Below are 22413 nucleotides of genomic sequence, written 5' to 3'. Positions count from 1 at the left end.
ACACACACACACTCGTCTCTGTGTGTGTATTGATGTATATTAATCCATTAAAATCCAAACTGAGACAAAAGTCGTATGTTAATGATAAGTGATGATTTGATTTTGAAAGTGAGCCAGGGTAAATGAATGATAAAAGTCGGCTAAATAAAATGAAACAGGTTTACAATGACAGCCGGTTGGCAGGGGTGGGGGTTAAAAGTCAGAAACTTATGGAGAATGAAAGCGAGAGAGAGAGAAAGAGAGATGTCTATCTCTATGTCGACATATGCATCCATATATAGTTATGTCGATACATCCATCCGTCCAGATATATAGAACTGCTGATACTAACAGGAAATATTGGGCCCAAAACATGAGTAAGTGCCAACGCAAGAAACTCTCGGCCCTTGTGTGGCTCCATTGGTTCCGCTAAATATTTATAAAAATATACATATACTCATGTTTTGAGTTCTATTTTTCCTGTTTGCACCAACAAACCTATATATATATATATATATATATATATAAATAGCAGAAGGAACCGGCTCAAGGGCCGAGAGTTTAATGCGTTAGCACCAATCAAACTTCAGTTCGGGCAGTTATAATGCTTTGAAACTTTCGGCCCTTGAGTCACTCTGTTGCTTCAGCTAAATATATATGTATATATATATATATATATATATATATATATATATATATATATATATATATATATATATATATACATGTCTATGTGTGTGTTTCTGTGTGTGTATATATATATATATATATATATATATATAATGTTCATGTATATATATATATATATATATATGTGTGTGTGTGTGTGTGTGTGTGTTTATGCATACACATACATACATACGTACGTACATGCATACCTATACAGATCCATTCACACATATACACACATAGGAACGCCCGTGACGGTGGTGGGAGGAAGAGAAGCTGCTGCTGTTGCCGCCACCACCGCGACGCTGTTTATCTTCCTCCTCCTCCCTGTCTGCTTCGTTTTCGAACGCAGGTAAAGAATTGCCTCCTTCTTGTGTGTATGGCTTTCCATATTATTATTATTATTATAATTATTATTATTTATTATCATCACTATTGTTGTTGTTGTTGCCAGACACCTTTAATTTTCCCATTTAATTCTCCTTTGTTGCCTCAAATTTCTTACCGCTCCTTCTTTCACTCTATATTATTCCTGAAAGAAACCTTGCGACTTTTCTTTATTTCATTTTAATAATTAAATCCCATTGAAACCCAAAACCTGTTCCATGTCCACCGACACTCGGCCAACATTTCTCATTTTATTATTACACCTTGCTCTCTAACAATACTTTTTTTTTGTCATATTAAATGGCTTGTTATTTTTAAAAACCAAAAATATAATTTATATTTATCATTCAAAGACGAAAGCAAACAAAAAAATTGAATTTTTTTCTTGTTTCCTCAACTTTAAAAGAAACCCGACATAAACTGTTTTGGTCAAAAACTCCTCGCTAATATTTTTTCCTTTTATCTGGTAAGTTTTTCATTATTTTATTCTATATTTTTCAAACTTATTTTATTTTATCTAAATCTTTGTTCTTTCACTCAAAAATGTCTTGGAAAAAAAACATTTTCACTGAAAATATTCTCTATTTTACTTGACTTCCATTTGAGCCATTTCACTTGCTCTTCTTAAACCAACTTTTAAGTGAATTCTATTCAAACAACCCATTGTTTTATTTATTTAAATGTTATACTAAAAGTAGATGAGAATATTTTCTCCGTATATTTCTCGTAAACTCTTCAACAAACAATCAAAATCAATATTCTTTCCAAACGGTTTGTATGACATTGTAATTTTTCAAACCATTTTACAGCTTTGTCTTTCATTTTTCTCCCCACATACACACTAATTTTTCTTTTAATAATTTTCCAGAAACTTCATTTTTTATTGAATTCCTCTTTCCTGCCAGTGTTGTTGTTTTATTGTATAATCCTCCAAAGTGCTCTGCGTCTTGCAGCCATTGACATCGTCTGCCTCCTTCAATAATGGCCACAAAAGACACTGAGACATCGTCTGCCTCCCTCAATAATGGAGATATATATATAATATACATACATATATGTATATATAATGTCTGTTACAGACAGACGTTGTATTTCGTCGTTGCTTTTACCTTTTATTTCTCTCTAACGACTATCGTTTACTTTTCACGCCATTTCATATTTTTATACATTTCCAGTTTTTACCATATTTATATCATTTCCATTGAAATATTTTGTATGGAATTATTTTTAAATGCCCCCCGATATTTTGTTTTTCAGTGAACAGCTTTATTTTTCTTTGCTTTATATAAATTTCCTTTACATTTTGCTACCAATAAACATATTTACCTTTCAAATTGGGTAAAATGTTGGTTAAACTCCCGAGTTTATTTAATTACCATTTGAACCAGATGTCTCGTATTAGTATGGCGCATTTATCAGTTCAAATCCCGCCAAGGTAAACTTTTCCATGTTTCATTTTAGTGGCGGGCGGGGTTGGCGAGACGATAAAATAACAAGATTGCCGAATACTTTTGGAATTTACACCGCAAATGTCTTCCCTTGAGACAACCCAGAGCCAGTCGTTCAATACGCTAGAAATAGCTGTTCAGATCTCTCATAAATCATATCCTGCCGTCAATAATGAAGGGCATTAGATATATATGTGAAAATAGTTTGAATAAAAAGACTATGGTCACGACTGGAACGTCTTTTGATGAGTCGACCTGGGGATAATCAACAGACGCCATTTGTTAAAGAAAATGTCCATTTTTCTTTTAATAGCATCAAGTGTTTCACTTCGAAAATGGAAAACCTATTTTAGTGTCTGTTATTGTTGTTTAGCTCTATGATAGCGCCAATTGAGCGTCACCCATCTTTTTGTGTATTTAGGACCTTTTTAAAAAAATAAAAAACAGATAATGTGTGACTTACGGGAGATTTGATCTCGGCCACCATGTCTCAGCTCTTTCTTTGATCTTCTAGAATTAAAGGTGAGAAGCAGTCGATTGTCTTGTTTGAGGTTTACCTGTCATAAAATAGTTTATAGACTTGAAATATCAATGAAGGAGATTTGGTCCAACCCCAGCACCTGGCAGTTATTTTCTCGAACCGTGGTGGATCCTTTTTAGAGTTTAGAAAATGTCTTTGACAAGTGACATTGCTTAATTTTGTATTTGTTCCTGGATATTTTTGACCATAAACTTCGCCGTTTAGTAAATGAAACTTGGCCTCGAATAAAGACCAGATATTTCAGATAAGGGAAGAAGCATTAGAATCCCAAGAAACCAGTGGTTGTCCTTGTGTTTTGGTAACTAGCAGCAAAGTTGTTTAGAATGGAATAAATCTAATTTGCCTTGAAAAAGTAGAGGCGGGGTCGAGTTTTACTTCTCTGGCGGTCATTGTTCTGAGAGTTGGAAATAATAATTAAAAATTACCAATTCTAAATTATACAACCAAGAGCTGTCTCTGTTCAAATCTTGACAATTTTTTTTTTTCATGAAAATTTAATTAGCTTGTGTAATTAATTACATTGCTTTTCGTTTTTTAAAGTGAATAGGTGTTCCAGTAATTGGAATAACAACGGAAGTTTATTCATTGAAATTAATGTAAGCAGATTATCTTGTAGACAATTGTTTAATCCTCAGTGTGACAAAGATGGCCTCTACGGTCACCTTAAGAAACACTTGCCCAAAACGTTGTGGTGGTGGAATCGAACCCTTGACTTCATCATTGCAAAGCTAATAATTGTTGAAAAGGAAAAAATGTAAATTTTATTTTCGTGGTCTGTGAGGGAAAAAAAATACAAAATTCTTAAAACAGTTTAATTTAGGTCTACACAACTGACTTCAAAGAAAATATTTCTATAAATATTCTGGTTTATTGACTGAACTCCAAATCTGCCATTTACAAACTGTAACTGTATTAGCAGCAGGAGTCAATCTGCTGGGGATAGTAGCCAAATCTTCCTCAAAATGCCCCATTTTTAATAAAAGACTACACTGAATGGAAGGAAAAAGTCAAGTTCCTCGACCTGGTGGAATCCAAGACTCAAAAAGTTATAAACTATTGAAAGTCTTTCACTTTAATCAGCAGTTCTCAGCCGTTTTTGTTTTTTTTCTTCATCTATTCTTTGATTCTTACTCTGCTGGACCCACATAGCCATTCAGTGTTCAAGAAGAAACCCTATTTTCAGAATTGAATATTGTATAAAAATTTTTAATTTTGTGTATTGTTGAAGTATAACCAATTTATGGTCCATAAACTTGAGCAATCTTATGTGGACCCTGAAGAAGGGTTTTAGAGACCACGGTTGAGAACCCTTGATTTAAATGTAACTTTTTTTTCCACTGAGAATATTTGAGATTTTGAGGCTTCAAATAGAAATTTTTTTTCCTGTAAATCTTTGAAAAGGAAATTTCTAAAGAGGTACCTTAAACCTGCCATCAATGTATGGTTTATAACTGTTCTGTATTTGTGATTAGTTTCCATTAACTTAATTTACCACCTCTGTTTTATGGATAGCAGCTACTTCCAGACTTGTACTCGTCATCCCTAGTGACGCATCCTTTCAATTCTGATCTGAACTGAGCCCCAAGGTTTTCTTTGAACCTCTTTTTCCTATCAAAGCAACTTGTTTCGGTTTTGTTTTTTTTTAATACTTTGGTTTTCTTTAAGATAAGAATGTATGCATCTACACTGCGTGACGCCTTGCTGCCAGCCAACCGGAATAATGGAGCGGATTCTAGTTTCCATCCTAGGTTTTCCCTGTCACCTAGCGAAAGCACTGCAGAAACTGTGTCCCCTCCTACTTCTAATGTGTGCCTAAAGCCCCTAATGGGTTATCAACAAGGAGATGAGACGTACTATATTGCTAGTCAATGGCTTGGTCAAACTGATGCAGCAGTTAGCAATCTCCAGCATAGTTCTTTAACCAACAGGTAAGAATTTTCTATTACTACTATAAGTGAGATTTTCATTGTAATTAGTTATGGGCAGGTACGATTATTTTTGTCATGCATCATATTGTCACATAATCAGATTTAGATAAAACTCATTGTAAACCGTCATTCCATCTATTATTAATGCTCTTTTTCCTCCTTTATATTAGGAAGTTGATCCAAAACATTGACTACAAATTCTCAAGAACTAAAGAATTAAGTTTTGAAAATTCTCGTTATCATAATTACATGGCTGATTCTGATACCAATGCAAATTCCACAGAAAATGTTTCGAGTAAGTTATTTTCAGAAATAAATTGTTTCTACCTTTCTTCTAAATACCTATATGTAATATAAACTTTCTCTCTCTTTATAGGTTTTAAGAAGTCAACTGATGTGAATAATGTTAGGCAAATTCTTAAAGAAAATGTAAAACAATATACCAAAGTTGTAAACACATTACCAGCAGGAGATAATAAAAATGATCTCTCTGGTGCAATGTTTCGACAGATGGCTGCCTCTTGTGGTATACATGTTGAAGACCCAAAATCTTTTTCCGATAGTTTCGATATGCAGCAGCCAGATAATGAATTGACTAATGAAATTTTACCTAACAAAATTACCACAGTGACACTACAAAAAACTAAGAATTCTTATGAGAATAAATTGTTGGATATTGAACCAGAGATGCAATCGATGAAGCTGGAATATTCTGCAATTGAAGTTGTTTCGAAAAACTCCATGATGGATGCTTGGAAACCGGAATGGATGAACAGTGGCCTTTCCAATAAAGCAAACCAAAGTCCTGATACCCAGTACAACATAATACCACACCACTCGCCAATCAATGGATGCAGCTCAGCATGTCAAGATTCTACAGGTTTTGAAACTTGCATAGAGAAGGCTAATGCCTTAAAATCAGAAAATACTGATCGTATAACTGTTGGCCAATTTGATCTGATTGGACAGAACATCTGCTTCCCTGGAAACAAAGACTATCCCAGGAGACTTACGAATCTACCAGTGGAAGTAACTAGTGATGTGACATCTGGACAATTGGACCCTTTGTCTTCGAAAATAAACAGTATGTATACTCAGACAGAAGTTGTGGAGCCAGTGTACAAAAGTTCAGGACAAACAGTGACTTCCAACAAAGGAAACCAAATAAGCGTTTTGATGATGGATGCTGCTATTAATGTTAATCTCTGTGGATGTGCAGATAAAGGGAAGACGAGCAGTGCCAAAGAAATATCGACACAAACTGAATTGCCTTTCATAATCAGTGGACAAGAAAAATCTCTAAAGCAGTGGGTAAGTAGAAAGTAAATATTTTAAGAGGCAGGTATGGTGGTGGAGAAGAAATTCTTGGAATTTTGAATTATTGAAATTAAAATACTGAACTTATTGTTGAGCATGTTAATATCTATGTTGAAATTCTCTTATGACAGACTTCTTTGTTGTGGTATTGGTGGGGGGGGGGGGTCATAAAATGCTTTAAATATTCCTTGGTCCAGTTTATTTTCTGACCATTAATGAATTCTATTTCAGATTCCTCCAGCAGACATTGACATAAACAAGCCGTTCATTGCTGATCAGAACTCTAACACTGGTTTATTTAATGGCTATGGTGACCAGTTTTGTGTAAAATCAAATCTTCAGCAGACACCAAAGAGTCAATTCAGAGATGGTGCAAATTATCCTGAATACAATAGCTTTGCAGATGTTCCTATTTTCAATACACCACCTCAGTCGCCTGAAAATATTAACTGTGATGTTTCCTATGCTCGTAACACTTTCTGGAACAACAACAACCGGCCTACTGAATCTCCTTGCTTCCAGGAACAAAACCTGCAAAATTTGAATGAAGTAAAACTGGACTTTAATCTATACTGTTTGGTTTTGGAGAAGTTAAAGCAGCAGTATCCAGCTCTAAATAAAGCACCCCAAGAATTACAGCTTCTTGCTAAAACACAAACACTTGCTCTTCAGGTTCAGAGATCTCAGATGCATTACTCATTTCCTGACGAACCCAGAGCAATCACTAAAACAGTTGGTGCTCCAAAGGAGATGGAAGCAAATAAATTTTTCCATAATCTTTCGACTACTGTTTCTTCCGAGAGAGACGTTGATTATGTCACACCCGATGACTCTTCAACCAATAATTCAGCCACACGGCGCTATTCTGATACTCCAGACTTTAGGTGTATGCTTAACCCACCTTATCGAAAGTTTCAGAATCTGCCATTTTCTCCTAAAGTGGATTATTATTCAAAACCAGTTTTGCCAGAAATTTCTTCAAAGATTTCTCAGATGGATTGGGGCTCTGTTGGATTCAGTCCCATAAAATATGAAGTAACAGACTCTGAAAAATGCGACGACCTTGATAATCTGAATTCTTCAAATGCAATTATGAAAAAAGCAGTGGAAAAAAGTACCTGGAATAACCCTGTGATGTCCTCTTCAGTTATCAGTAAGTTAATTTTTTGGAAACAGTTTATGAATATTATACTTTGATCAGAAATTCTTGTATATTAATTTACAAGCTGGCCGAATCATTGGCACCTCAGGGAGAATGCTTGGCATTTTTTCCATCTTTACCATTGAAGTCGACTTTGCCTTTGAATACTGGGGGTCAGCGTAATTGATTTACCCCATCTCCTGTAATTGCTGGCCTTGTGCCAAAATTTGAAACCAATTAATTTAACTCTTTTCTTTTACTGCTAATTTCTATTGCAGAAAGCTACATTTTTTTAGCAATCACTGTAAAATGTTATAATAGAGATCTGGTTGGCCATAGTTGACTGATATCCAGAATTTTCTGAATTTCCTTAACTGTTAACCTCTCCAACAGCCTTGCACTGTCATTTACTTGTTTCAGTCACCGGCCATGCTGGGGCACCACCCTGAAGAATTTAAGCTGAACTAATTGACTGTAGTAATTAATTTTCTTTTTAAGCCTGATAATTATTCTATCAGTGTCTTTTGCAGGACCACTAAATTACACAGACATAAACACACCAACACCACTTTTCAAGCAGTGGTGGGAGGCAGATCCGAATCGATGAACTGCTAAATCCATTCACAAGGGCTTTGGTTGCCTCAAAGATATCGTGTAACACACTTGCACAAGGTGCCATGCAGTGGGACAGAACCTGAAACAGTATGGTTGGGAAGCTAACTTCTTGCGACATCTGCACCATCCCATCATTTCATATTATAAGGATTTGAGGGGTTTAGTTCACTGGTGATCTAAGCGAATGGGTATGCTGATTAAATGCTATAATTAGTCATCCGTTAGGTTTCATGTTCACAGCTCAGGCTGGAGCTCGGGATCTTGCATTAGGCTTCCAAGTTGGCAGGTATTTCTCCATTATAATATATATATATATATATATATATATATACTTTTGTCATTTGACTGGCCATGCTGGAGCACTGCCTTTAGTTGAACAAATAGACCCCAGTACTTATTCTATCGGTTTCTTTTGCCAAACTGCTAAGTTAAAGGGCGTAAACACACCAACATTAGTTGTCAAGTGATGGTGGGGGACAAACGCATACAAACACACACACACACATATATATATATACACACACGACGGGCTTCTTTCAGTTTCCATCTACCGAATCCACTCACAAGGCTTTGGTTGGCCCGAGGCTATAGAAGACATTTGCCCAAGGTGTCACAGAGTGAGACTGAACCTGGAACCATTTTAATCGTTAGGGCATAGAATTTTTAGCAAGATTATTATACCTCATTAGTTATAACTAATTTAACTAATTTCATTTAGGGTATTTTTTAAAAACTAATCCATGATTTATAAATTATTTTAAAAGCTTGGTATTTTGTACTTTCAGCAAAAGCTAACCTGAGGTATCAAAGCCCAAACTCCAAAGACTGCCTTGCTGTCACCCCCAGTGAATTTCATGGAAATAATTTCCAGCAGGTACTTATCAGGAAGATGTTGTTGTTGTTGTTGTTGTCTTGGATTTAGATATTAACATTGGTTTAGTAAACTACCATTGGGAACTTTGCTTTTTCTTTCTTTTTTTTCCCCCACTCAGGCTTTTAAAAGAAAAAAAAGACTTCAGTTTGCAATGGAGCAGACCAAACGAAATGTGAATGCTAAAATTGATGCAAATATCCGAAAGGGAAATTATGAAAGGCTGGTTCAAGTCATGCAGGAAAGACTGCCAAATACCGATAGGTAGGACTTGAGTTTTTCTAATATAAAATGCAAACATCGAAAGAACTTTGAATCCTATGTTTTATAGCTAGCTATAGTTTTTCTTTCTAGGTCTTGTGGAGTTTGGTGTGAGATTTTTAAATCAAAATTAAACTTTAACAGATATTTCATGAAATTGACAATTCTTTTTAGAAAGGAAAATAACTTTATAAGACTTCCAATTTTGATGAGGGGAATAATGTAATTTAAAGAAACTTTTAGAAACTAGTGTGCATGTCTCAGTTCATTTGAGTTCCAGTTCATAAACTTGAAAGATGCTCAAATTTGGGTTTGAAAATAGATAGGAATCTGATTTGTCACTGGAAGATCATTGTTTCATATGTTTCAATGGGAATTGATTTTTTTTTTTTTTTTTTAGTTTTAATTCTATTGTTGATATAATTATGAATGTTTTTCCTTCTAGAACAAAAGTAGATGACCTCATTAGAGAAGTAAGGCGTCGTAAAAATGGGCTTGGTGGTTTGACTATGAGAGAAATAGTTCTAGAAGCCAAGTCAATACTTCAAGAGAAAAATAAGATATTTGCAAATGTAAGTACGTTTTTGTTTTGCTTTTTTTTAATATATCAATAGTAATCATTTCTATATCAAATTAAAAATAAAGAGCAGGTAATCATACTTGAATTATGAATTAAGACTTTGACTCCCAAATTGCTGACAGATAATTGGGATAAATAATAAAATGGCTTCTATGACCATGTAATTTCAATAATTTGGATCTGTGTAGTTGGTTGGAATCCTGTTTGATTTATTTTTAAAAATAACTTTGAAGTAAAATCTTTCTTTCAGTGAATTGATTTGATTAGATCTATTGAACTGCTGCTGATTGATTGCTTTGTACACTTGAAGCAAAATTAAAACCACTTTCTTTCATTATTGACAATTGTTACTTCAATTATCAAAACCATGGCTTTACTCTTAACCCTTGATATATATATATATATATACTATCTTCATTTCAGTTAATTTTGAAAATCTATTAAAATACTTTCAAGGGGTTTCGAATTTCAATATGCTTCCATTTAGATCACTTTAGAATAAGACATTTCTATTGTAGAATTTGGTAGTGATCTTGTGCATTTTGGTGTCAAAATGGCTAATATCAAACTGTTCAGTTTTTTTCCATACATAGTCAATGGCTGTTTAAATTTGTCTTGATTTAATGACCCTCTTTTGTTTCCTGTATGAATGTAAATCAATTACTGAATGATAACTCCCTCTCATTTTCTAGTATTTTGGCTAGTCCAACCAAGCAAAATAAAATTTTAACATGTGATAATTTAGTTGTTTAAGTATTGTGTAATATTTTAACATTAACTCCTGTGCAGGTTGTCTTTTCACCCTACTAGGGCAGGTGCAAACAACTATATCCCTCCCCAAAAATGCAACTTTGCTCCCTAAACTAGAAATTGTTGAAACTTGCTATTAGAATATTAATTCTTCAGGCTAGTTACTTGAGTTGGTGATCAGCTCTTATTGTTTGGCACAGGATTCAAATTGGTGAATAGGATTATTATTACTAGCCTTAAAATTCTTTAATGATGTTTAATTTTCCCAACGATAAACAATTTGTAATATCTAAGCTTTACATCTCCATTTTTGCCTCGTATCCCTTGCTTCAGTTCTAGTATCCTCTCCACTTTTTTTCTTTCATTCAATTAAGCTTTCTTTTTTTCCCTCAGATTTTTCTGTCAGACTATAATGCTACACTATTTATATTGTATGTCTGTCCTAGGAAAGATAGTCATAAACCTTCCTCTACATCCAAAATGCAGAAAGCTATTTGATAATTATAGAGCAAATAAAATTTAAATTTTCTCTATTTAGCTAATACATAGTCTTAAAGTTAAATTTTATTAATGATAAACATTTTAATCTTAGAAATATTTCAATCTAAGACAGCAATGACCATGACCTTTAGCAGGTCCTTTGAGACTGGTAACATGTTTAGTTTGAGGAAAGTCATTGCATTGTGCAGTGTTTCTGAGAAGTAAATATTAAATATAATGATTAGTGAAAGACCTAGAAGAGATAGTATGCAACTTTCTAGTTCAGAGCAGCACAATGTATGGCACTCAATAGTCTAAGTGAATTGATTATTGATTTTCATAATCTTTGTAATTTTCTCTTTATTAAACCAAATTTTAAAATATTAAAATCTCTAAGTTCTTTAATTTTTAACAAAAATTATATTTTTACATATATAATTTCATTGATTGTTATGTTTATACGATCGTTTCTATTATAAGCCCGAAAGAGAAAGCCAGTTGATTACATTGACCCTAGTGCTTCATCGTTTAACATCCGCTTTCCATGCTAGCATGGGTTGGACGATTTGACTGAGGACTGGTGAACCGGATGGTTGCACCAGGCTCCAATCTGATCTGGCAGAGTTTCTACAGCTGGATGCACTTCTTAAAGCCAACCACTCTGAGAGTGTAGTGGGTGCTTTTACGTGCCACCGGCACGAGGGCCAGTCACTCGGTACTGGCAATGGCCACGCTCAAAATGGTGTTTTTTTTTTCAAGTGCTATCAGCACAGGAGCCAGTCCAGCAACATTGGCAACGACCTCGCTCAAATGATTTTCTAACGTGCCAGTAAGGCAACGCTGGTAACAATAACTGGTACATATTTCATTGACCCAAAATATAAAGATGAATGAAATGCCACTAAGCGTTTTGTCTGGCATGTTCATGATTCTGCCAGCTTCTCACCTTATGTTTGCACAATGTAAACATTTGTTGCACTGATTTTTATTTTTGTAGAAACCATGAAGCAATGAACTCTTTTGTGATGCATTTTAACACATTCCATCAATATTTTAACCCCCCCCCCATATTAAATTTAATGTTTTTACTGTTACTATTTTAGATGAACCAGTGAGGAAACTGTTATGTATGGTAGTACAATCTCCCTTAAGTTGTTTAGATTATCGAAACGATTACTAAAATAGTTATGGCTGGAATGCTTAATCATAGATCTCCTCTGACAGCAGGTTGGGGACTGGCCAATTCTGGTTAATTTCATTTATATTTTTAATATATCAATCCTAAACGTTGAATTCTCACCAAATTATCAATGTTATCCTAATAACTGTTCCTGCTTGTCACTTAGCAAAATAATGTTGCTACACTTCAGACATCTCTGAGAAGTAGAAAGTTTTGTCAATCATCTTCACTGATATTTAAATTTCTCTCTCAAATGACTTAATAGGTTGTCTTTGCTCTCTCTCCCTCTTTCTTTCTCTCTCCCCCCTTCCCCCTCCTCTTTCTCTCTGGATGCAGTGCATCAAAAAATCCACTGGTCACTACTTAAGATTGTCTGCTTTGTTTTTTAAACTTCAGATTCTAATTAATGCCCAAAATCCTGTTACATAAATCCTAGATCTACATTGTGTTATGAAATACTTGATAGTCTTTTTTCACTCCCTGGTGGTGTATAAATACCATTGAAATGGACGATGAGAAACAGTGCCCTCGGGGTAGTTTCCTTCTGAAATATACTTGTATATAATATCATCTTATCATCCACTTTATAAGCGTGTGCTTAATAGGTCACTTACGCAACCTGATCAGGGCGGAGGGTCATTGGGAAATCTGTAAGAAAGTGGATGAAACTCAAATGACTGTCCAAAAGAGCGTGTGCACATGTATGGGTTATTGGTGGGTGGATGTATACATAGGGGTACTAACACTAAGTGACTGATTAGATGAATTAACAAGTTAAGATAAAACCAGGATAGGTGGATGAAGGAAACACATTGTAGCATAAGGGGGTACATGCTGATCTGATACAATTCCTTGTACATGTGCTTTAGGATAGGCAATAAGGGTGGGATGGGGTTGGGTCGATCCAGTGAGATCTAATTGAACTTGGATGTACAGTACGGACCACTACTGCTGTACTTTGTTGCAGTGGCAGCATAGAACTGTGAAAAGGAGATTATCAATGTTGACATGTGTTTTGGCATGCCTCTATGGACGAACACTGAATACTGCTGATCAACATGCATTCGTGAAATGCACCACTGCTAATTATACCTCTCGTGTAACAAATGCTGTCCACTACAGCCAATTGAGATCCTGTATTTCTTGAGTGCTTACATCCCCACTGTACTCTGTATAGCCATTATTTACACTGGGCACACCTTACGGAATTTCTACCAACTCCTGCATACTCCTGCATAGTTTCCTTCTGAAATATACTTGTATATAATATCATCTTATCATCCACTTTATAAGCGTGTGCTTAATAGGTCACTTACGCAACCTGATCAGGGCGGAGGGTCATTGGGAAATCTGTAAGAAAGTGGATGAAACTCAAATGACTGTCCAAAAGAGCGTGTGCACATGTATGGGTTATTGGTGGGTGGATGTATACATAGGGGTACTAACACTAAGTGACTGATTAGATGAATTAACAAGTTAAGATAAAACCAGGATAGGTGGATGAAGGAAACACATTGTAGCATAAGGGGGTACATGCTGATCTGATACAATTCCTTGTACATGTGCTTTAGGATAGGCAATAAGGGTGGGATGGGGTTGGGTCGATCCAGTGAGATCTAATTGAACTTGGATGTACAGTACGGACCACTACTGCTGTACTTTGTTGCAGTGGCAGCATAGAACTGTGAAAAGGAGATTATCAATGTTGACATGTGTTTTGGCATGCCTCTATGGACGAACACTGAATACTGCTGATCAACATGCATTCGTGAAATGCACCACTGCTAATTATACCTCTCGTGTAACAAATGCTGTCCACTACAGCCAATTGAGATCCTGTATTTCTTGAGTGCTTACATCCCCACTGTACTCTGTATAGCCATTATTTACACTGGGCACACCTTACGGAATTTCTACCAACTCCTGCATACAAAACAGTCATTTCCCTGGTGTTATCAGGGTCCCATTTTCCTTCATTTTAAGTCCATTTTCTATGCTAGCATGGGTCTGACAGGATCCTAAGGCCAGTGTCTCGCATGGTTTCTATGGCTGGATGCCATTCCTAACACCAACCATTTTACATTGTGTATTGGATGCTTTTTTTTTCATACCACTGGTACTAGTGAGGTCATCGTGCAGCTTGCAAGCCTACAAAACCCAAGGTGGGAGCATCTCTATATTGGGGGGGGGGGGGGTAAGGTATGAGTGAAAGGGTTGGGGTGGAGCAGGCTCTTGTAGAGTTGTACATGATAACTTGCATTTAGGACAGTGAGTGAAAATGAACCGATGGTGGTAAGGTGTCTCTTGGGGAGAAAAACAGGATTCCTTGTTCCCCTCTTCTCTCTCACTCTTACCACTTCCCTCCATTAATCACCAGTATCACTTTCATTTATTGTGTATAACTCCTCCTCCTCCTTCAGCCTTTTTTAATGATGAGTTGGTATCAAAAAGTTCCCAGACTGGTTGTGTTTAATAAAAAAAAAATACCTTATTTACCTAAGTGTTAACATAATCTTCAAAATAGCCCCCTTGCACAGCAGTACACCAGTCCCAGCATTTCTGCTACTTTTGGAATCCAACCTGGAGGTAATTTTCCATAAACGAATTAAGGACCTTGTTAAAATGGCAACCTTTGAACTGCATTTCCATTTTGAGGAAGAAATAGAAGCCTACAGGTGCTAAATCTGACAAATAGGGCAGGTGTTGAAGTGATAGTTTATTTTTGACAAGAAGCTCACAAGTGAGGAGAGCTCAGTGACCGGGTACATTGTCTTTGGGAAGAATCCATTTCTTCATGCTCCACAGCTCTGCTCACTTTCACATGTCATCCCTCAAATGCTTCAAAACATTGCATCAGAACTCTTGATTGATGGTCTGCCCATTGGGGACAAATTCTCGATGCACAATATCACAAATGTCAGAAACAACAATGAGCATGTTCTTGATTGAGCTGTGGCTGTCATGCTTTCTTTGGTCCTGGGGATGAAGGGCTCTTCCATTGCGACAACTGCTGCTTCATCTCAGGGTTGTAGCCATAGACCCAACTCTCGTCACCAGTGATGATCCCCAACATGATGGGTCATCAGTGGCACATGGGGACAAACTTGGCAGAGACACACTGCATGTTCAGACGTTAGGATTGCCTGCACACACCCATCCGACAGACCAACAACATCGGCAATGTCGTTGATTGTCCTCCAACAATCTTCATGCACAAGCTGATGACTTTCCTCCCCATTTCTTGGCGTGATGCCTCTGGCAGGTCTTCTCGGGACAGTCTTCTACTTTTGAAATAGCCATGTCACTTGAAACATTGCATACAACCCACTCCCTCTCAATGAAGCATGCTCAATGACTCTGCAGCAGACGTCCCAAGTTCAATGCAAAATTTCGTGTTGGCTCTTTGTTCCAACTTCCTCTCCATGACAAAACTGCAGACCACAGCAGAGATGTGATTGCAAAAACGAAAATTTCACAATTTGTTAAGCAAACACAGTGATGTCACTCGGCACACTGCCTCCTGGAGGTCACTACTAGCTCTCACTGCGCACGCAACCATCTGTTGGTGTGCTACAGAACTAGTCTGGGAACTCCTTGATGTCACTTTGTATCTCTCTTCCTCTTCTCCCTTAAACTCTTATATATATTCATGTGACAGCTCAGCCAGGAGACAATGCATCTTGTTAGATGTGTCCCTGCATACAGGGCTCTCTGGTAAGCTTGCTTCCCAACCACTTGATTCCAGGTTCAGTCCCACTGTGTGGCACCTTGGGCAAGTGCTTTCTACAACCTCAGCCTTATGAGTGGATTTGGTAAACAAACTGAAGAATGCACATTGTCTGTGTTTGCTGCCTCCCACTTGGACAACCAGTGTCCCTGTAACTTAGCAGTTCAACAAATGACGAATAAGTACCAGGCTTTAAAAACAAATTGCTGAGGTTGATTTCATCAAGGCAGTGCTCCAGCATGGCCACAGTCTAATGGCTGAAACAAGTAAAAAGAAAAACATGATAAATCTAAGAAGCAACAGGAAGGATATTCAGTTGTAAAGCACCTCCTTCCAAAAAAACTGTCCAACCCATGCCAGTATGGGAAAGCAGATGTAGAAACGATATGTTACATATAGCTTACCTTTACAACTCATTATCTGAGGAGACCGGTCCTTATGTCTGGCTATGTTGTGAGATCAAGTATACCTGTCTTGTAACATTGTCCTTATAGAATACTAACTGAAAATCTGGTTTGAGGAAAATAATGATAAAGCCTTTATTGGTCTCCTACCATTTCAGAGTATCATGTTTAAAGGATTTTGTATCACTGTAAAGAAACAGAATAAACAACCATCTTGGTTTTACCATTTGGTGGGAGTATGAAGAGGTTGCTATTATTTCCAACTCTGGAACAACCAACTGACCGGGGGGGGAAACACTGTTGCATGAAGCAAAGTCCAGCAACTTTCAGTGATTGTGCTTTTGACTCTTGTTAATTGACATTGCAAAACTGGAAATTGAAGTCTCTAGAATCCAAAGGACATGTCTGCTGAAATCGGTGGAATTTTTTGGAATAAACATATTTTATTCCTTTCCTTGTCCAGTGAGGATTGTTGCTTCCAAAAGATGTGAATGCAAATTGCTTGATAATCAGTCTTGTTCCATTACACAGCTTTGGAGAGGATCCATATTTCTCAAAAGCATGATTGGAACCCCTTTCTTTGTCAGGAGCCAAAGAGTTAAACTGTTTGTCCCCCACCACCACCACCATTGCCTGATATCTGGTGTTGGTGTGTTTACATTCACATGACTCGGCTGTTTTGGTAAAAGAGGCCAATAAAGAAAGTAGCAAGCATAAAAGAAAGAACTGGTGTTGATTTGTTCGATTAAAATTCTTTATGGCGATGCTCCAGTGTGGCCACAGTTTGATGACTGAAAAGATAAATGAACCACTAAATTCCTTATTAAAACTTTAAGCTAAGGGAGGTAACTCTTGTTCGCCCATCTCCGTAATACTATGGCTCTGAAGCCGTTTGCTGTTGCTTTACTTGCAAGAAATAGCAACCCAAATGAAGGGCAGACTTTCATTCCCAGGATCATCCTGATTCCAAAAAGGTATATATGCCTGTGTACAGCAAATGTAGACTGAGATACAGACGAAATTTCGCTTTTATTTCATATAGATTACTATATTCACTTGAGCTTGGCTGATAATCCAAAGAACCACAAGTGGATATATTCCTTTGCTTGAATTACACACACACACACACACACACACGCTCTTTCTTTCTCTATTTCTCTTTCTCTCTCTCTCTCTCTTGATACCACTGTCTCTAATTCCCAACTCGGACTACTCATGTACTATTTCATTCCACATATGCACACAATTATTGTTCTGTCTGAGTTTTGATCTTCTCTTTGTAAATGCTCACCTGGTTTTAGTGATTCTGTAGTACATGGATTTACAACAGTAAAGTCTGACTGAACAGTTTGATAATGTGACAGCAATTATTTATCAAGATGAAACAATCATCATTAGAGTTGGCAATCATATATGTTCTTGCAGTATTTGTACTTTGCAAATCAAAGTACCAGTGTTTTTTCTTTCAAGGAGAGAAGTTTTTGTACCTGATAAGGGACTCACAGGTTTAAAATTTGTAAGGCATCCCCACGAGAGCACCCTGGACTTGCTCAGGTGTTTTGAGATCCCATGGCAGGTAGTGTGAGAACTAGTAGGTAATTTATAATACAGGTGACTAGACCATAACCCACACCGCCAGATATTTTAAGCATCTCAAGAGTAATTCCTGCAGAAGAATATCATAAAAGTGGTTCGTCTGTTCATTTGGTTGTGGAGCATAGACAGAAATAATTATCGCTATACTATTCTGCAAGACTAGCCTCAGCTTAAGCACTCTCGCATACTCTGACTACTTCTATGACCTTAACCACTCATTTCTCAGCAAGAAGTATGCCCACACCACTTACCCTGTCGCTTATACCTTCCCAGAAGATTTTATACCTATGTGTTTTGCCTGTGAGGAACCTGGCTGAAGCTCCTCTCTACCTTATATTGGGTTGTCCGGAAAGTTCATGCCAATTTTTAAAGGCAAGAAAAAGGTCAAATACTTGCCATTACATTTTTAATCAACCAAATATGAACCATTTTGTTGCACAATGCATCTCCATCTTTCCTTTAACTTGAAAATACCCTCTTCCCAGAATTGAGGTGGTTTCATGGCAAAGAATTCATCAAGGTATATTTTTACATCATCCAAGGAATTGAAATCTTTACCATTAAGACTATTCTGCAGAGACCTGAATAAGTGGAAATCCGAAGGAGCAATGTCTGGTGAATATGGAGGGTGGGGTAACACATCCCAGCCGAGCTGCAGCAATTTTTGTCTGGTTCCCAAAGAAATGTGCGGTCTTGCATTATCACGTTGGAAAACAACACCCTTCCTGTTGGCCAATTCTGAACGTTTCTCTTGAATTGCTGCTTTTAACTCGTCCAGTTGTGTGCAGTATTTCTCAGAATTAATTGTCTGGTTACTTGGGAGAAGCTCATAGTACAGAATTCCTTTCCAATCCCACCAGACACAAAGCAAGACTTTTTTAGAGTGAAGACCAGCTTTTGGGGTGGCTAATGGTGGCTCATGTTGCTTACTCCAGGATCGCTTTCTCTGAACAAGGGTCACATCAAGTAACTTCTAGCAGCAGAAGCTTGAACTACAGAAAATGTTCTCTCAAGTCTGAATGAAACCTTTCAATCACATCTAGGCCAATAGCTGAAATGGGAAAATCTTTTCTATTTTAAAGGTGGTTAACACTGATAGCCAATGTGCCTTATGTGTTGAAGACTTGAAGTTGAAAGCTCAGAAACAGCTGGACTGTGGCCATAATTTCCATGAGGAGGTAAGAGTTTTATATTCTTAATTGCAAATTTAATGATTTAAATGTTAATGTTGGAGTTTACATTAGTGGTGAAGTTTATTTCCCAACAGAATGTGGCAGTCCTACACAGGACGAAGTTACTGCTGTTTAGCCCCAGGAAAACCTCTTTTCCAGCTGGCTATCAACACAAAGTTTGTGTCCATCTGGCATGAGCAAGGGAGTTTATCGCTCCCATCTCTAGCCCTCGTGATACTCACAGGCTCGGTATCTTTGATCATTATTCCAACTATTTAGAATAATTCTTTTAATTCTTTAGGTGCAGGCGTGGCAGTGTGGTACGAAGTTTGCTTCTCAACCACATAGTTCCAGGTTCAGTCCCACTGCATAGCATCTTGGACAAGTGTCTTCTACTATATAGCCTTTGCCTATACTAGTAGAAACCTGTTTCCATGCTCAGAATTGAAACTTACAATAAACTATTAGTACCAATTGTTAGCTGCCAGGACACTATGGCTTTCAAAACTTCCATGCTTCTCAAAATTCACCAACCATACAACTGATTGCACACACTTTTTTTTCATGACTCATTTCCTGTAAATTATTTTATGTACATGCACTTTAGGCCGTTTTTTTTTTCTGATGAGTTGTAGTGCACCGGAGAACTATACAATAAGTTCGTTTATATTATTATTAAGGTGGCGAGCTGACTGAATCGTTAGTAAGCTGGACGAAATGCTTAGCATTTCACCCATCACTACGTTCTGAGTTCAAATTCTTCCAAGATCAACTTTGCCTTTCATCCTTTCGGGGAGCACTGGGGTTGATGTAATCAACTTGCCCCTTCCCCAAAAATTTCAGGCCATGTGCCCAAAGTAGAAAGGGTTATTATTAGTTGAAGCTAGATTCAACTAAAACCAAATTGGAGTCTAAGTGGTTTAAATTTTTCTCTAAAGACAAGCTTTGCTCAAAAAACTATCAGTACTTTCAATGGCATACAGGTGTTCCAACTTTGACTAATCTCAGTGAAGAGAAAGAATCAACTTTTCGAGTCAGTGAAACAGAAAAATCAATGCTTGCTGCCATTTCTGAATTAGAAATGTTAATGCTATACAAAGCTGCATTTAATTATGACTTTGTGGATAGCATTTTAAATTGAGGTGTTTAAGACAATACTGGAAATTCATAATAATCCTCTAAAAATTTTGTCTTGGTTTTTAACTGGTGCCAAGCTTCAGTTAATATCTGGAAGAGTTGGTAGCTATACAATTCCATTTTAACAAATGACCTTTAATGAACCAGTTGCTATAGAAAAAGTGATCAGAAATGAATGGCTAATGGTTTGTTCAACAAAGACATTTCTCTACATTTTACCACATTTACAAAAAGGTTCTTAACTGTACAGAATGAATCTCAAAACAACCATAATTACCAACTTCCTGTAATGTTGTTTCAAATGCAACAAATAAATGGAGGTTGTAACTGATTTAGTAAACTCATTAGTAATGTGTAGAAAATTTAAAACAAACAAAATGACTAAATCCTATAAATGAGATGTTTTGGTTAGAATAAGATTTGAATGTAACTATATTGTATAGTGAGGGTGTGTGGCTTTGTGGCTAGGCATGTTGCACTCATAATCCTGTGATCATGGGTTCAATTACCAGACTGGCTTAACATTGTGTTTTTGAGTAAAATACTTCTGCAGTAAATGGGTGACCCTGCACCAGGTTAGCTTTCTGATCAGGGGGGAATGGCATAACAAATGCAAAGTGCATTGTGACAAGTGATAACATCCAATAGTCTGATCGATCATGTTATTGTATTAAAAAAAAAAAATAGTTGTGCACATTTACTGGATTTTCAATTAAAATTTCCCAAATACATGAAAATGAAAAGTATCTTGTGAAAATAGCAAATCTTCACTTGCTACGTGTATTTGAAATAGAATATCACTGTTTCATTACAAGTTAAAATGTTGCAATCATTTTTTTTTTTTGTTCCATTACTAGATACATAAACGCCACATTTTGCAGAATGCATTCTGGAAAGTTATTCCAATAGAATATCTCTTTGATGCTTTTCTTTTGCTGATATATCACGATAGAATTGTTTATAATGTATTGCTTAATTAACTGGTTATCTACATACTATTAAAATTGTACATATGTAACCAGTTACACAATTGCATGGAATGTTCTTCTTGCGCTGTATTTTTTTGTTCTCCTTTCCAGTGTATCATGGCTTGGGTGCATCGGCATGAAAGATCTTGTCCAACTTGTGGACAGTTGGTATTGTTTCCTGAAGAATTTCCTAAACTTTCTTGAGTTTGTTTTGTAAGCTGTTCTCTGCTTGTGGGCAGACTTTACTTCACATTGATTTAGACGCTTTATTCTTGTTCCTACTTTCAAACGGTATTACTCCTGTTGAGTACGATATCTTAACACCATAACTCACTCGCTCCCTTTTGCTATCCCTGTTTCACTATCTTCGACAGTTATTACTCGAGCTGAAACTGTTGCATTAGCAACTTAATATAAGACTGATTCATGGTAGTCTTAATTTTCGATTTATAATTCCATTTGAGCGTTTTGTTTTTTGGGCTTTTTTTTCTCTCTCAGCTGAAAGACGAGAGCCCCACTGCCTGTACTTGTTATTTCTCAAACGTTTTCTCTTTATCATTGCTATTTTCCAATGATAGTTAAGCCTTCAGCTAAAGGTTGGCTGAATGTAGTTATCGTAAAGTTTTGGTTAGCTACCAACTAGATATTAAAATACGTATGTGGTTATCAGTTTGGTTTTGAGAGAAGTTTTACATGACTTCTCTAAAAGTTATAAAAAAAATTCAATGTCTTTGAAAATTCAATTGAATGAAGACAACTGATTTTAGAACTAGTCAATAAATCTGGCTAGAGTCTCTCCAAGATATATACATCCTGTACTCGTCTCGGATTATTTACACCTGATTACATTTTCATTAAATTTGATGAGCCGTGTTGTTAGTCGCTTTCCAAAAGTGTTAAGAAGCTAGATTTACAGGGAAGGATAGCTTTAGCTGTTCAATAATAATATGAACAGTTAGTCATTTTGGGAGCATGTGATTTATATTTAATGCTTTGAAGGCAAGTATTGCCCACATTTATTAAAGCAGTTGAATCGATACATGTTTCAAAGTATTTAATAAAGTTTCCTTTTAATTTCTTGTTTTGTTTTTTTTTACGTATATATATATATATATAGACTACTTCTAGTGAATAGACCATTAAGAATAATTTTCCATAATCAGATTGGATCCTGGTGCAGCCATCTGGTTTGCCAGTCCTCAGTCAAACCATCCAACCCATGCTAGCATGGAAGACAGATGTTAAACAATGATGATGAATCA

General features: G+C 36.5%; 1 protein-coding gene across 5 annotated transcripts; it reads left to right on the top strand.

The window, feature by feature from the left end:
- Positions 1-888: 888 nt before the first annotated feature.
- Positions 889-22225, top strand: LOC106867822 (uncharacterized). Of its 5 annotated transcripts, none has more exons than XM_014912846.3 (11): positions 901-1000; positions 1442-1501; positions 4690-4952; positions 5123-5247; positions 5329-6263; positions 6501-7422; positions 8811-8899; positions 9018-9160; positions 9603-9729; positions 18957-19052; positions 21263-21493. In XM_014912846.3, the coding sequence occupies exons 3-11, from the start codon at positions 4696-4698 to the stop codon at positions 21353-21355; spliced, it is 2787 nt and encodes a 928-aa protein (XP_014768332.1). In that variant the 5' UTR covers positions 901-1000; positions 1442-1501; positions 4690-4695; the 3' UTR covers positions 21356-21493. The 5 variants fall into 5 exon arrangements, with proteins under 5 accessions (XP_089209179.1, XP_014768332.1, XP_089209178.1 ...); XM_089353052.1 differs by having other exon boundaries at positions 908-1000; positions 1389-1501; XM_089353053.1 differs by lacking the exon at positions 1442-1501 and having other exon boundaries at positions 889-1000.
- The last annotated feature ends 188 nt before the right edge of the window (positions 22226-22413 follow it).

The sequence above is a fragment of the Octopus bimaculoides genome, chromosome 5 (genome assembly GCF_046866305.1).
Source record: "Octopus bimaculoides isolate indiv1 chromosome 5, ASM4686630v1, whole genome shotgun sequence".
NCBI classification, from domain to species: domain Eukaryota; kingdom Metazoa; phylum Mollusca; class Cephalopoda; order Octopoda; family Octopodidae; genus Octopus; species Octopus bimaculoides.
The sequence above is the reverse complement of the archived record's forward strand: the minus strand, read 5'-3'. Positions and strand labels throughout refer to the sequence as shown.

Bases quoted from the DNA above. Each gene is read 5' to 3' on its own strand.
- LOC106867822 (XM_089353049.1), top strand. From the start codon at position 4,696: ATGTATGCATCTACACTGCGTGACGCCTTGCTGCCAGCCAACCGGAAT. The intron at 4,953-5,122 runs GTAAGAATTTTC...CCTTTATATTAG, and splicing joins CATAGTTCTTTAACCAACAG to GAAGTTGATCCAAAACATTG. The intron at 7,423-8,810 runs GTAAGTTAATTT...TTGTACTTTCAG, and splicing joins GATGTCCTCTTCAGTTATCA to CAAAAGCTAACCTGAGGTAT.